The sequence below is a fragment of the Gossypium hirsutum genome, chromosome A05 (genome assembly GCF_007990345.1).
Source record: "Gossypium hirsutum isolate 1008001.06 chromosome A05, Gossypium_hirsutum_v2.1, whole genome shotgun sequence".
NCBI lineage: Eukaryota > Viridiplantae > Streptophyta > Magnoliopsida > Malvales > Malvaceae > Gossypium > Gossypium hirsutum.
Genome location: NC_053428.1, coordinates 3204602 through 3220998, shown reverse-complemented (window position 1 = coordinate 3220998; position 16397 = coordinate 3204602). Strand labels below are relative to the sequence as shown.

The following is a 16397-nucleotide window of genomic DNA, read 5'->3' as shown; positions in this document are numbered from 1 at the left end:
TGGAAGCACTTCCTAATACTTTCCCAGGGATCAATCTTTTCCTTATAAAGGTGAATTGTTCCAAATGACCACCCCTTGTTTTATTTGTAACAAGCTACTAGACAAGAAACACTTTACAGATGGTCTCGAGGCACAATCTATTTATAACCTACCTCTTGACTAGGGGACTATTGTAGACCCGATTGGGGCCCTCTATTGGGCCCTCATCCCTCCTATAAATACCTAAATGTATCAACATTGTAGAGGGACTCCTTTCTATACACACAAAACCTTAAATACACTAGACATTCATCTTGAGCCCCTCTACCTATCCCACTCTTGGCCTTAGAATGGGTGAACCGGTCTTCCTCTCAACTTCCGCTCTCGTCTTTCATCATCTCCATTGATACCATGTATCATCAAAGTTAATCATATAAATAATTAATGATTTGGTTTGGTTAGTAACATACATGACATGTTGTATGATTGATTGGTTGTTTTGGACGTTAACTATTTTAGTAAGAGGGGGAGTCAACGAGAATAGAAAAAAATTTGTAAATTTATTAGCGATTTTTTTGTATAGAAAGCATGAATTATCGATTTATTATATGGTTATTTTTTACACTGCAATTTCATAGTGAATGTAATTTTCTAAAATATATTTACTATAATAAAACATTTCATTAAGTTGGTGATTCAATTTAATCCAATATCAATGTGATTGGAAAAAATAAAAAATTCAAAATTTTAAAAGTTAACATAGTAGTATACGGTACCTTAAAAAATACATAGTAGTATAAGGTCTTTTGTTGTCCAAATGAATATATTCATTAATTAGAAAATGCCAGCACAAGTATCACAGCCAAAAACCCAGAGAATACAACAGATCAGGCCCAAGGTTTGGGCCCAAAGGTTGAGCCCAAAATACATAACACAACACAAACCTTTGTTACTAACAGCACCGCCATCATACACAGAGGAAATCGGGAGGGAGCACTGGGAAACAGCCGGGAGGATGCCGCACTAATCGTAGACAACAAACTCACCGCCAGTGGAGGCCGAGTGAATGTGAAGCCCAAGATGAAAAAGACGTCGAAATCACTATTAGCGCCAATAAGGACCGGATGGTGGGGGAGCTTAGGTCGAAAAGACCTAATAATCAATCATAAAAGTCACCAGGGTAAACCTTGGTGCGATGACACCATCAACCGTCAGGAAATAGAACCGATGGAGACCTCGCGGAGACGCCGACATTGCAACAATCAAGGCACGAACTTCACAAAGCGCAGGGAAGCATAAAGGAAAGTGAAACAACTTAGAGAGGAGTCTCACCAGACGTCGCATTGACGGATTGTAGTGAAATGGGTGAATCCATGTCCTAAGGCTCGGTCTCTCACCGGCGAACTGGTCAACAACGGAAGAAAACAGTTGGGCTTAGAGTTATTATGCCACAAAAAAACTGGCATAGAAAACAACCTACAAAGTAGATGTGAGCAGTGCTGCCTGACGGTCGAGATTAATACTAATACATAAAAAGATTTTGTAGTATTAGCATGTGTAAGTAGTTAAACTGAAAAGCCAACTATTAACAAAAAGCTTTATTTTTTTTAAGATTTAATCTCGTATTATGTAATATGTGCTATCATTATATCCCATTGTAATGAATTGTTTTATTTTTTTTACAAAATTATAGCAAATTAAATTTTAATTCAAATCAGGTAAAAGGTTTAAAAGTTTTGGGACCCATACTTTACTCCTGCTTTAATCTATCAAATAACTTCAATTTTATTTTATTTTTTTCATTTTTTACTCACATCTTTTACCCTTTCACTTGTTGATCAAATCAAGCACACCATTAAAATCATTGTTAAAAAAACACATATTAACCAATATTTAAAAAAGAACAAATATTTATATTACTGAGACTGTACTGTATTTTTTTATATTTTCTATGAAAAAAAATTTAACTCATAAAATAAAACTCATCCATAGGTGGCTTTAATTTGTCACCAAGATGCCCAAAACCAATTTCTTGCATATTTTTTACACCGTTTTTTCCAATCTAGTATTGTTATAAATTTGCTGTTCAACATTATTTAAACTAATTCAAAGCACCTGGTTCTCTGATAAAACTAAAGAAAGATGATTTCATATAATTTGCAATTCATTACCGAAGAACAATGCTTTCATATAACACCAACCAGTATCTTGACTGCTGAGCCTTTGACTTTGAATTAAGACATTTTAACTCAAAGACTAAATGGACATAAAGACTTCCCTTATGGCTACTACCAACCAACCCCATCAAAAATCTCTACTCCTTTCTAACTCATAAATACTGTACACTTATTAGTTTGGCGAAATAAGAAGCTCATGGTAGAACCTGACTGAAATAAGCAGGCAGACCCATCAATCAGAATATAACAAGAGTTTGTTTATCCATTGTGCATGGTGTTTGTACATGTAAAAGATTGAGCCACTCCACAAAGTGACATGTATGCCATCTCTTCTGATAGTCAGAGCATTCTTGTTTCCTTATCACTATTAGAGTAGTCCACACCAGAATCACCTAAAACCGAAACCCCCATTTGTGAGAAAAGTTTTGACCCTATCAGATAAAAACCAGACCTGAAAATGCTAGTTTAGGAAAGGTATCTTACTGTGGAACGAGTCGGTTGATGCCTGCCTTACGGGTCCAAACTCCTTTACATCCGCTGGAGTTGAATGAACGATAAGAAAATTATTTGTTTGGCAACAAAATGGATTTAAACACAATTTGAAACAACACATGCATGTGCACTTGAGATGCTACACAACATTTGAGTTGAACGGTGGTGTTCTTTCCTTCTCTTGTTAAGCTAAAAAGACCTATCATCTAACAGTCAACACTATGCAGCATGAAATGAGCACTACATTACTTAGATGTGGTATGAATCATATTGATCCATACTATTGTAGCAGCTCAGATTAATGAAATATTTAGAAAAAGCAGTTAAAGGAAGACTAACAATTCTAGACAAGAATGAGTTTAGTATTAGTCGGTTTGACAGCGGAAGGGCAACCGTAATTTGACTCCAAAACCATGCATGGGACTGGCTCAACGATAAATAAATATGTGACCTTATTGATGGAGGTTCAGCAAATAAGAAGAAATATACGACGGTGTCTTCCCATATGAACGTTTATAATTAGTTACTGAGGTCACTGCTTTAAGGAAATTCTAAGTTTTGATCAAAGGAATCAAGAAAGGAAAAAAAATCAAATAAATATGATTTTAAATCATGAAATCAAAGATTTGACAAAAAAGAACTAGTCGAAATATAAGCAAAAGGTAACACTAGAGGAACAGAGAATCTCATACCAAAAGAATGGCGCAACCCTTTGACAGCCTCAAAATTCTTGTATGTATAGCCCACAAAATTAAGATCTTTAGGAGCTAAAAACGTCTGGCATGAAGGTAAGAACACAATGGTAAGTTATGCAAGACATGTTAAGTTTGAATAACTTGACATACAAATGCTCAATGTAAGTTTAACAATAGTGGAGGTGACTCTGAAGCCAGAGATGAAACTTTCATCATTATATTGGTCTAAAATATAGAATGGTCAGAGGAGAAGAATAGTTAGTATTCAAAGAATGGTAATAATCCTTGCAAAAAGGTAAGTACCTTCTTTAATGGCCCAGATCCTGTTCTTGGACAGTCCACCTGTGAAACAGTCAGAATTTATCACCAATAGGCTCCATAGAGATGAAGGCAGAAAATGCCTTTTATAGAGCATAAAAAAAACACCTCAAAATGAAAATGTAAAATATTGAGAAAGCATAAATGTACTCATAATAACAAACCTCATCAAATTTCATAAAATTTTGAGTATCAAACTCTCCCTCAACGTGCGGTTTAAATGCTGCTTCCATTTCATAGAGTTTGTCCCAACGAGTATCTTTGAACCAAGGATGGGCCTAATTATGGTCATCGTTAGTATGTGGAAAACACAATGTAAGGGAAAATGGGAAACAACTATTTTGATATTCTCATAAATTACTTTAATTTGGTCCGCTCCTTGTGTACCAAGCCTATGGTCAACATCACAAAGCAATTTACAAATCAAATCCTTTGCTTCTGGTGTCAACCTTGCTTCTTCTGGAAATTTCAAATGATTTCTCCAGTGCACAATCTGGAAATTTCAATGGAAGTATTTAATCTTTTATAAGAGGTCAGAGAGCTAAAGATCTAATATCGCACGTAACATCACACCACATCATTGTATAAATCTACAAAATGAATTGAATTAGCCAAATACTAATTTTTCCTTAAATTTATCGTTAAGATCGTAAAAGAACAGAAAGAAGATGACAATAAGGCAGACTATACATAATGAGGATATGAAGAAGGGCACGTGAAAGTTTAAAATAGGATAATGAAAGTTAAAAGTTAATTCTCCATGGATCAACTTAAAACTGCTGAAAGTTTTGAAAGAGAGAAAAACCTTTCTGCATGTAGTCACTGGATCATCAGAGTAGAATGGAGGATAACCAACAAGCATTTCATACATGATAGCACCAAGTGACCACCTGCAACAGGTAAACTGATGAGAATTTATTAAAGAAAATAGCAGATGAAGAATGACTAAATGACAGAAACAGGATCCAAATTTTACAAATCTTATCACTAAGTATCATTCATCCTAAGTCATACCAGTCACACTCCATGCCATATCCTTTCTTGAGCAATACTTCAGGGGCAATATAATCTGGCGTTCCAACTGTTGAGAATGCCTGCCATTGAAACCAGAGGAAAACAACCCAAGAATAATTGACAGAACAAATGATTCGATGTATTACTTGATTCCCTCCCAAAATTCACTAACAAGAATGCAGACTCAAACAAGACGTACAAGCAACAAAAGAAAAGTAAAATGAATAATAAAACAGTTTAATCCTAAAGTTCAGTTCATTCAATATCTTAAATATCAAGCAAATGGAGAAGGGATTGTATAAAACTGTGATTCCTTATCATTCCTATCCCTTTCTAATAGGGGAATGACAAATTGGATTTTTTCTCCTGCTTTTTAGCATTTTTAGTTGGATTTGATTTTTTTCAGGAGGAAAAATCCGATTTGTCATTCCCCTATTAGAAAGGGATAGGAATGACATGGAATCACAGTTTCATACAATCCTTTCTCCAAGCAAATGGGACTAGAATTCGTAAAAATGCTTCCTGTGACTGTACATATGCATGCACACGTTAGAATTATAACATGCAACTTAACAAGAAGAAAGTATCGTAATACCAATTTCCTCCTATTATGTTGCCAGTGCTTCAACTGTTCAAGGGGATTTTTCCAGCGCCTTCCTCTACCAGATTCAGGGAAGTGTCCATCAACATCCATTGATTCATTCAAATTCTCATCATCAAGGGTTTCATTTTCGTTTATAGAAGATAAATTTCTACAGTCTAGAGGCTTGCAAAGACCAAAGTCTGAAAGCTTCAAATGACCATTTTTGTCCAACAGAAGATTATCAGGTTTAATGTCTCTGGTAGAAGGAAAAAGAAACAAACACAAGTTTGTCAGATATTGATAATAATTCACAAGAGCTACAGAAGGAAAGAAGTTACACAGCCTTGAACAAGATTCCACGTTTACACTACCCGATATTCTGTTGGTACCAACAAAAGGCTACTAACCTGTGAATGTAATTATGCCTATGAATAGATTCAATGGCCAGAACACTTTGAGCAATGTAAAATCTAGCCACAGTCTCAGTTAGAGTGTCTTCTCTCATTAGCAAAGTCATCATGTCACCACCAGGCAGATACTCCATGATTAGATATAGATACTCAGCATCTTGAAAAGAATAATAGAGTTTCACAATGAAGTGACTGGCAACTTCTGCCAGCAAATTCCTCTCAGCTCTTACATGTTCAACCTATATTATATGCACAATCTGTGAGTGTAAAGAAATGAAACAAGTAGCAATATAACACAAGAGATAGAGAGAGAGAGAGATTTTCCAGCATCATGGAAATAGTAGAAAGAAAAATGGAGATGGAATTTCTAAAACATGCTATGAACGAGAAAATTGAGCTTTAGCGACTAATGATTTCAGATCTCACCTGTCCTCTGCTAAGCATTTCTGACTTCTTCAACTTTTTCATGGCAAAAATATCACCTGATTTTTTCTCTTGACACAATCTTACCTGTAAACTAACAACACCATATGAACAAGACCTCCAACATCATAACAGAACAGTTAAAAGAAAACATAACAATGAATTATGCTAGTCGTAGGAGTTGCACTCAAGCTGGAAAATAAATGCACAGCCCACAATACACATGCAATAGTTATAAGTGTAGGAAACAATGTGTAAAACAAGAAGATTGTTTCAAAAGATTTCTTATCTCAGAAATGCCTAGCAGTTAAAATTGAACTCTATTGAAAAATTTATACTGTAATAGCATACAGAGTCCTATTCTACTTTAAAATGGAGGACTTTTACTTCTCCGAAAATTCAAGGCCTACCACCTAATACCTCAGTGCATAAAAGACTTCAAATTTTCAAGTAATCTCTTTAAAAAATGGATTGTATGTCTCAATCAATACTACAAAGCTGAAGCATCCAAATTATGTTTGTTTGGAACATCTTTGCTCAGTTCTTCTAGCTGACAGTGATCCTACCGCAAGACTAGCAATGTTGCAACATGTTAAAAAATTCACATAAAGCACCAAAAACTCTACCATCGCCAATCTTGTAATCACTATTCTAACTTTATATGCACCTCAGTTGATGAATGCTATTGCTAGCTGTTAATTGCTTAACATTTACAAATCTGATTTCAAGTGGCATAGGTTTTGTAATAATTTTCTTTCTTTCCATTTTAATAGAATGTTTCATGCTGTAATTATGGCAATCATTTTGCAAATGTCACGCAAGTTTCTACAACAGCATGATGGTTCCGTGCAGTAAATGAAGGAAAAAGAAAGAAGGGGACATGATAATTGTCAAAAAGATGTCCTATGAATACTCTCAAAAGTGTTTGTAGTTCTAACCTCTCCAAAAGCTCCTCTTCCAATAATTGTCAAAAGATGAAAATCATCGACGCAGATCTTGTGCCTTTTAAGCCTCATATAATCTGACTCTTTGCGCTCCAACTCCTTGAGCAGATTGATTTGTTCTTCTTCTGGAAAATCAGAAGATGCCAACTGCTTTTCCAAAACCAAACGCCTGCATTTTGCCAAGACACACCAAAATCAAACTATTAGATTTATTCTCTTCTCAATAACTGTATCCTTCTATAAAACTACAATCATCAAAGAGAAATATACAAATAGTTACAAGGATATAAAAATGAATAACTGCAACCCACATATTGTTGTTCCAATAGGGTCGGAAGCATGTAAATTATTGTACTAAAAAATCACACAAAGTTCAATTCCCAGGGAAGAGAGGTGGATCACAAGGATCTCTTAAATACCAAGTCTTTCCTTAGTCAGAATATTCCTTCTAACGTAATTTAATAGCACAATTAAATACTACTATTATACCCTCAAATATTGAAAGAAAAATAGGACAAAAAGAACATAAGAGTTTTAACGAGGTTCGGTAAATTATACCTACGTCCTCGGGCACTAACACCAGATGATAACTTTACTATCTCCAAAATATTACAAACAAATAGAATTCCTTAAGAATTCTCAAATGGGATAAGAGAGAAAAACTAAGAGAGAAAGATTGGTTGGGATAGTGTAAATGAGAAATGGTTAGGCCTATTTATAGTTGAGGTTCAGGGACTAACTTGCAAATGGCCTAAAAAATTAGGGACCAAAATTGTAATTATCCCATTCAACTTTAAACAACTTGCCTACCATTTTTTTCTTTCGGTGCCACTTGCACCTCCCATTTTTTTGACTTTTCAACACTCCTTTTAATTTGTCTTTTCAACAATCTCCACCTTGAAGATTTGATTAGGATAATCACATCTTCACATACTTCCTTCAACTCCCCAAATTCGATAAAGCTATCTTTTGTAGTGCCTCCAAATGCGCTCTCGAGCGCCATACACCTAAAGGTGCTCAAATTCTCAGGATGTTAATCAAGTTCAAACAATGATTAAACTTGATTGTTGTTACCACCTTGGTCATCATATCTGCGGGATTATCTGCTGTCGGAATCTTCTGAAGTAGAATTTTTCCTTTTTCAAAGACTTCCCACACAAAGTGATATCTTACGTCGATATGCTTGGTTCTTGAATGATAGACTTGATTTTTCGCTAAATGAATAGCGCTCTGACTGTCACAATATAAACTTATGTGACTTTGAACAACTCCTAAGTCTTTCAACAATCCATTAAGCCAAATAGTCTCCTTAACAGCTTCTGTAACTGCCATATATTCTGCCTCTGTAGTAGACACAGCTACTGTAGATTGTAAGGTAGACTTCCAACTCACTGGGGCTTTCGCAAGAGTAAACAGATACCCCGTAGTTGAACGACGTTTATCTAAATCACCAGCAAAGTCGGAATCAACATATCCAACTACAAACTGACCAAGTGCTTCATCCTGTTCAAAAATTAAACCAACATCTATGGTTTTTCGAAGATACCGTAGAATCCATTTCACAGCTTGCCAATGTCCTTTTCCAGGATCATGTATATACCTGCTCACAACTCCAACAGCTTGTGAAATGTCAGGCCTCGTACACACCATCGCATACATCAAACTCCCAACTGCATTAGCATATGGGACTTTCGCCATATATTCTCTTTCATCTTCAGTCTTCGGAGATAATTGAGCACTAAGTTTCAAATGAGAAGCAAGTGGGGTACTTACATGTTTTGTGTTTTCATTTACACCAAAACATTGTAATACCTTTTTCAGATATTGCTTCTGATTTAAACAGAGCTTGCCTCTCGGTCTATCTCTACTTATCTCCATGCCGAGAATCTTCTTGGCCTCACCTAGATCTTTCATCTCGAACTCTTGATTCAACTGAGCCTTCAGCTTATCTATCTCATTTTGGCTCTTCGAAGCGATTAACATATCATCAACATACAAGAGTAGATAAATGAAAGATCCGTCATGCAGCTTCTGCAAATATACACAATTGTCATATTTGCTTCTTGTGTACTTCTGCCTTCTCATAAAGCTATCAAATCGCTTGTACCACTGCCTCGGGGATTGTTTCAATCCATATAGCGATTTGTTCAGCTTACAAACCCAATTTCTACCACCAGCATCTGTGTATCCTTCGGGCTGAGTCATATAGATCTCCTCTTCTAACTCACCATGCAAGAAAGTCGTCTTAACATCAAGTTGAGCTAGTTCCAAATTCAACTGTGCTACCAAGGCCAACAAAATTCTAATGGAGGAATGCTTCACAACAGGGGAAAATACATCATTGTAGTCAATTCCCTCCTTCTGAGCGTAGCCTTTAGCTACCAATCTTGCCTTGTAGCGAATATCCTTCTTGCTAGGAGATCCATCTTTCTTTGCGAATACCCACTTGCATCCGATTGCCCTTTTACCTTTCGGTAATTGCGCCAATTCCCAAGTATTGTTCTTCAGGAGAGACTGCATTTCTTCATCCATGGCGCTTTTCCATTTATCACTTTCTAAGCTTTGCATTGCTTCTTGATAAATGATAGGAATATCATCAACAATGGGAAGGGCGTAGGCCACCATATCAGTAAATCGAGCAGGTTTACGAATTTCTCTCCGTGGCCTTGCAACTGCAACTAGTTCTGTTGTACTTAGTGGTTCTTGGGTCAGAACCTCTTCAACCTCTAATTCCTCTATTGTGGCTGGAGAATTAGACTTATTAACTGGGCAAATCCCCATCTGCTCAAACTCCACCTGTTTTGGAGTACGCTCCACCTGTTGTGGAGTATTGCTCGTCTGAATATCTTTATCTGCTACCTTTTTCAATGTGGCAGATTCATCAAAGGTAACATCTCTGCTACAGATCATTTTCTTTGTGCTTAAGCACCAAAGACGAAATCCCTTCACTCCAGAAGTGATTCCCATAAAGAGAGCTTTCTTTGCCCTCGGATCTAACTGACTCCTTCACATGGTAATATGCAGTGGATCCAAACACATGTAAGGAATCATAATCTGTAGCCGGTTTTCCAGACCATACCTCCATAGGAGTTTTTCTTTCTAATGCAGATGATGGCAAACGATTAACAAGATGGCCAGCGTATGTCACAGCCTCAGCCCAAAATTGCTTGCCCAACCCAGCATTGGACAACATGCATCGAACTTTCTCTAGCAATGTTCGATTCATACGCTCTGCCAATCCATTCTGCTGTGGTGTATCCCTAACTGTGAAGTGTCGAACAATACCATACTCTTGGCACACATCGAAGAACGGATCACTTTTATATTCCCCTCCATTGTCTGTCTTAAGCCGCTTGATTTTCTTGCCAGTCTGGTTTTCGATCATAGTTTTCCATTTAAGAAAAACTCTAAGCACCTCATCCTTAGTTCTCATGGTATACACCCAAAATCTTCTGGAAAAGTCATCAACAAAAGTAACAAAGTAGTGTTTTCCTCCCAATGAAGGTGTCTTGGAAGGCCCCCACACATCTGAGTGAACATATTCCAAAATACCTTTTGTATTATGGATAGCAGTACCGAATTTCACTCTCTTTTGCTTTCCCAGAACACAATGCTCGCAAAATTTTAATTTGTAAGCCTTTGCACCTTTCAACAATCCTTGCTTTGCCAGAATTTGCAAGGATTTTTCGCTGGCATGTCCCAACTTCATATGCCACAACTGCATTGAGTCCAATTCTTTGTTACCGGAAGCTGTAGCGACTGCTCCAATAACTGTACTACCTTGGTAGTAATACAAGTTATTTTTCCTGATGCCCTTCAATATCACAAGTGCGCCAGATGTCACTTTCAAAATCCCATCTCTCATAGTAACAACTGAACCATTGGATTCCAAGGCTCCCAATGAGATGAGATTTTTCTTCAAACTGGGCACGTACCGAACATCAGTCAAAACTTTGGTTGATCCATCTTGATTCTTTAATTGGATTGAACCTATCCCAACAGTTTTACAGGCATTGTCATTGCCCATATAAACAACTCCTCCATTTAGTTCTACTAAATCAGAGAACCACTCCCGGTTAGGGGACATATGATAGGTACAACCCGAATCCAATATCCACTCATCTGAATGGAACGACGATGATGATGCAACCAGTGATAGTTTAGAGTCACTAGTATCATGCTTAGCAACACAAGCATCTACAGCAGCTTTTCCCTTATTCTTCAGCTTTGGACAATTTTTCTTCCAGTGGCCTTTCTCATGACAAAAAGCACATTCATCTTTCCCGAGTCTGGACTTTGACTTTGATCTCCCCTTTTGAGTTTTCTTCCGAGTGTATGAACGACCTCGGACTACTAAAGCTTCTGTATCTCTGATTGAGTTTTTCTGTTTGTCTTTCTTTCTCTGTTCATAACTGTATAACGCCGCACAGACTTCGCTCAGAGATATATCGCTCCTGCCATGAAGTAGAGTAGTTTCTAGGAACTCAAACTCCTCAGGAAGTGACCCCAACAGCATCAAAGCCAAATCTTCATCTTTGAATGTCTCATCCATATTCAGCAAATCAGTGACTAACTGATTAAATTTGGTGATGTGATCATTCATTATGGTACTTGGGACGTATGTGAAGTGAAACAGTCTTTTCTTCAAGTGGAGCTTATTTTGACTGTTTTTCTTCAAAAATTTTTCTTCAAGTGTCACCCACAACTTATTTGCAGAAGTCTCCTTTGAAAAAGCATACCTCTGCTCTCGAGAAAGGCATGATCGAATTGTGCCACATGCCAACCGATTGATCGCCTTCCAATCTTTCTCCTGTACATCATCTGGTTTCTCTTCATCAATGGCAATGTCTAGACCCTGCTGAAAAAGGGCATCTAGAACCTCACTTTGCCACATACCAAAATGGCCCGTGCCATCAAAGATCTCCACGGCCAATCTTGCATTTGCAATTGTCGGTCTTGTTCACATGGACGATGTTGAAGCTCCTACACCGACCGTTTTCTCCATAATCTTTCAATATACCTAAGAAAATCTTTTCTGATGTGGAAGAACTGCTGCAACCACAGAGCATACTACGATTAACCTTCGGCTCTGATACCACTTGTTGTTCCAATAGGGTCGGAAGCGTGTAAATTATTATACTAAAAAATCACACAAAGTTCAATTCCCAGGGAAGAGAGGTGGATCACAAGGATCTCTTAAATACCAAGTCTTTCCTTAGTCAGAATATTCCTTCTAACGTAATTTAATAGCACAATTAAATACTACTATTATACCCTCAAATATTGAAAGAAAAATAGGACAAAAAGAACATAAGAGTTTTAACGAGGTTCGGTAAATTATACCTACGTCCTCGGGCACTAACACCAGATGATAACTTTACTATCTCCAAAATATTACAAACAAATAGAATTCCTTAAGAATTCTCAAATGGGATAAGAGAGAAAAACTAAGAGAGAAAGATTGGTTGGGATGGTGTAAATGAGAAATGGTTAGGCCTATTTATAGTTGAGGTTCAGGGACTAACTTGCAAATGGCCTAAAAAATTAGGGACCAAAATTGCAATTATCCCATTCAACTTTAAACAACTTGCCTACCATTTTTTTTCTTTCGGTGCCACTTGCACCTCCCATTTTTTTGACTTTTCAACACCCCTTTTAATTTGTCTTTTCAACACATATGAGAGTCTCTTCTTGTGTACACAGGGGCTATAACAAAAATGCTTCTTCCAACATAGGTTCCAGACTCCAGAGTCTTGGAAGACTGAAAGAGATCGAAAAAACAATAGATGCAAAAGGTAATGCAGCTTTCTCTGACATAGCTAATTCAAACAAAAGGGGTTGGCAGATATAAAAACTTTGGACCATGGCCTTAGTTGGTCCTTTGAACGATGGATAAGCCCTTGTTGGCAGTTTCACTCCTTTTAGAGCTCCTTTTCCTGCTGTGATGTTCATAGAACAATGGACTTGCGTAGCAATATAAATATGTAATTTTCATCGAGAAAAAATTGAAATTTCTATCCATTTCTTCACCAACAAGTTCATTGGGGGAAAAAGTAAACATATATATACTCATCATATGAAAGCACTTTTGTATGTGTACGTTCCGAGAACTCTAGAGCATTGTTGCCATGTACATAGAGGATAGAAAAGGTTATGGGGAAAAAAAAAAGAACCTCGAAATTTGTTTATTTGATCTAGATTCACTTTTCTCTTTATTTCATTGCAAAGCTCCCACTGCCATCCAAATCCTACAATAACTTGCTATCAGCTTGATGTTCCTATAATCTTTTGAACACTTTTTAATTCGTGTTGGACGAAATGATAAAAGAATACCCGGAAACACATCAATCTATTGGATGTCTGTATAACAGCACCCGGTTACCCCAGGACGGAAAAAGACACTGATTCATTAATTAAGCATAGCCTTTAAAACACATTTCCCTTCATCAACAACCCCCAAGTTTATAACTTTTCAGTTGATTTTCAATTCAAAGTGCAAAAACAAAAGAATAAAAATTTCCCAATACCAATACCAAATCCAATGCCATGCAATATTAAAAACCAAACACGTTATACATTCAAGCTTGAAAAATCAAATGACTCTGAAAATACCCAAAACAAGATCTTCTCGAAAGAAACATCCAAGGCCATGCAAAAAAAAAAATCAAAAAATGAATAATATAGATATAATCAACATGCAATATACATATATTATTATATACATAGAAAACTCCGATATACCTTTCTTTACGATCTTGGATATGTTTCATATGAGCTTTATAGTGGCTTTCAATGAACTGCTTAGCCGCAGCCACCCTTTCAAGCGTCAAGCTGGTCACATCATCCCCTTCCTCCTGCTCTTCCTCCGCCCCCTCCTCCTCCGTCATCTCTCTTTCTTTCACTTCCTCCTCATGATTCTCCATTATTATACCTCACGATCCCTTTCTATCGCTCTCTTCTTTCCCCCTTGTAAACGAAATAAGGTATTTTCTTGTTCTCTCCTTTTATGGTTTTTGGTGATTCTGACAACGAAGCAGGGGCCAAGAGGGGGGGCTCAGGTTATTACATGTAGAGACAATAAAACCTGGGGAAAAAGTAATTAAAATATAAAAAATTAAATAAAATAAACAAGGCTTTTCCTCTGCCTCCCTTCATTTCAATTCAACAACCCGGATTCATTCGTGACACGTGGTGAAATGCTGTTTGTTGTGGTCCCATAATCTCATAGGTTCTGACACGTAGGATTCTATTAACGTGGACCATTGTTTAGTGGTCAGACTTGAGAAATTAACGGTCTTCAATTGTGGATGCTTCCAATAGATATTGAGAGTTAGATGGAATCTGGGCTAAATTTGATAAGTAAGTCAGTTTTTTAAAAAATTAAAGTTTTTTTTTAGATTTTTTTTGAATATTTAGATAAATAGGTTTATTTTTAGAATATTTAGAAAAAAAAGAAATTAAACGTATTTTTCTACTAACTTAGTTAAAAACAAATTCTATTTCGTCTGACTAGGCAAGAAAATATGTCCTGCTAGACACATTTTCAGGCAATGACTAAAAGCGGCTAGTTTATTTGCCATACAAACTCAAGTCATTTTTTTTATTTTCCATTCAAATATCATTTTCTCAATTCTCTCAATTGATCTATTCTCTCAAGTTTTTATCAATTTTTCATTAAATTTCTCTCAATTTCTTGTTGTTTTAATTTTCTATTTTGTAATTTATTCGTTTTAATTGATTTTTATAATAACAATTCCTCTTATTTGTTTCGATGAAAACCACATTTTCAACGTCCAATTACAAATGATAAAGAAAACATTTTAAAAATTTTTTATTTTCAATTAAGTTCATTATTAAGTTTTAATATTGTTAAATTTATAATTTTTTTATGTTTATATAATCATGTCGAAGATTAGATTTTGAAGACATACATGCACGATCTATCTGCATGGCAATCGTGTGTAATTGAACAACACTTGTAAGAGGCGAGATTTTTGCACGTGTCTCATATGCTCGGGGGTGTAAATTGGATCCCACACTTATCAACGCCTTGGTGGAAACACACACATTCCATATTTCATGCGGTGAATGTACAATCACACTCAAGAATGTAGCTTTACAACTTAGTTTACCGATAAATAGGTTAATTGTTACGGGATCAATGATTGTTAGCAATTGGAACGGCATTTACGAGTAACTATTAATCAAAGTACCGAACAACTATTAATCATTGTTTCAATTAGATTCGAGTGACATATATATATCCCACTTTATTATTTTTAACTTACTAATTAATTTTGTATCTCATTCGATGTTTAAACTAAATTCAAGTTAGATCATCTATACAAACTGTAAGAGTATGCCCAAAGATCAATCATGAGATGGTTGTAATAACATACTTGATTTACCATGTTTATTAATATAAGGCGTTGCCATTATTATTTCAGTTTCTTTTCTGTGTGTATAAATAAACTGTTTTATAATAATGTCCTGAGAATAATATGATTATTCTTAAAAAGTCCTTAGTCAAGTATTATTGTTGACTAGGACAACAATAATGCATTAAGACTAACATGTAGTTGATTGATGATAAAGAGTTGCCATTGATATGGAGTGTCAGAATCAACGCATGAATATGTGTGTTAGAGAACAACATATTGGACTGACCCGCTATGAGTATGTTTCTTGGATTATTATGTAATTGTCACAACATTACTCATAGTGATTAATATGTATATGATCCTTAGACTTGAGATCATCATTATCCGAACATCGTGAGTTGTATATTTTGATACAGTCAAACGTACACCATAACTGGTTGATTTATAAAGGCTGATGTTGGTTATACCACAATCTATGTAGAGGGATATGGTTGATCAATATAGGATAAGTCCCTCCTATATAATAGGAGTAATATCTTAGGCCACTTGATTGAGTGAGACTAGAAATGCATGGCCATGCTCAAATAAGTTGATATGAGATGTCATACTTATTTGTGTATCATAGTCTACTCAAGGTATCAAGAAACATGGGATGGACTATGCAAGTGTGACTATTCCATGACTTGTGTCCATTCCAGAGATAAAGGACTTAAGGATTAATGCATAAAAGATTAATCACAAAAGGTTATGTCGAATCATGACTTCTTGTAACTTAGGTAGCAATGATGCATTGCTAGATGCCATTCATTGTTTGTAACATTAGAATCGTTCTAGTATTACTGCTAACGTTACAAGAACCTACAGGGTCACACCTTATGGTTGAAATGAATGGAATAAACATAGTTGGTATTGTTGTTTGGTTGTCACATGAATTAAATTAATTATAGAATTAATTTAATTGGGCAATCAAATATCGAACAT

At 36.0% G+C, this 16397-nt stretch overlaps 1 protein-coding gene across 1 annotated transcript; it reads right to left on the bottom strand.

Annotated features, from left to right (window-relative positions):
• Nucleotides 1-2106: 2106 nt before the first annotated feature.
• Nucleotides 2107-14164, bottom strand: LOC107937704 (serine/threonine-protein kinase tricornered). The gene is made up of 13 exons (XM_016870658.2): nt 13777-14164; nt 7030-7204; nt 6095-6178; nt 5666-5907; nt 5271-5514; nt 4676-4755; nt 4467-4551; nt 4023-4154; nt 3826-3939; nt 3647-3685; nt 3341-3425; nt 2640-2693; nt 2107-2548 (listed from the first exon to the last, which is right to left on the bottom strand). The coding sequence occupies exons 1-13, from the start codon at nt 13956-13958 to the stop codon at nt 2496-2498; spliced, it is 1569 nt and encodes a 522-aa protein (XP_016726147.1). The 5' UTR covers nt 13959-14164; the 3' UTR covers nt 2107-2495.
• Nucleotides 14165-16397: the final 2233 nt, after the last annotated feature.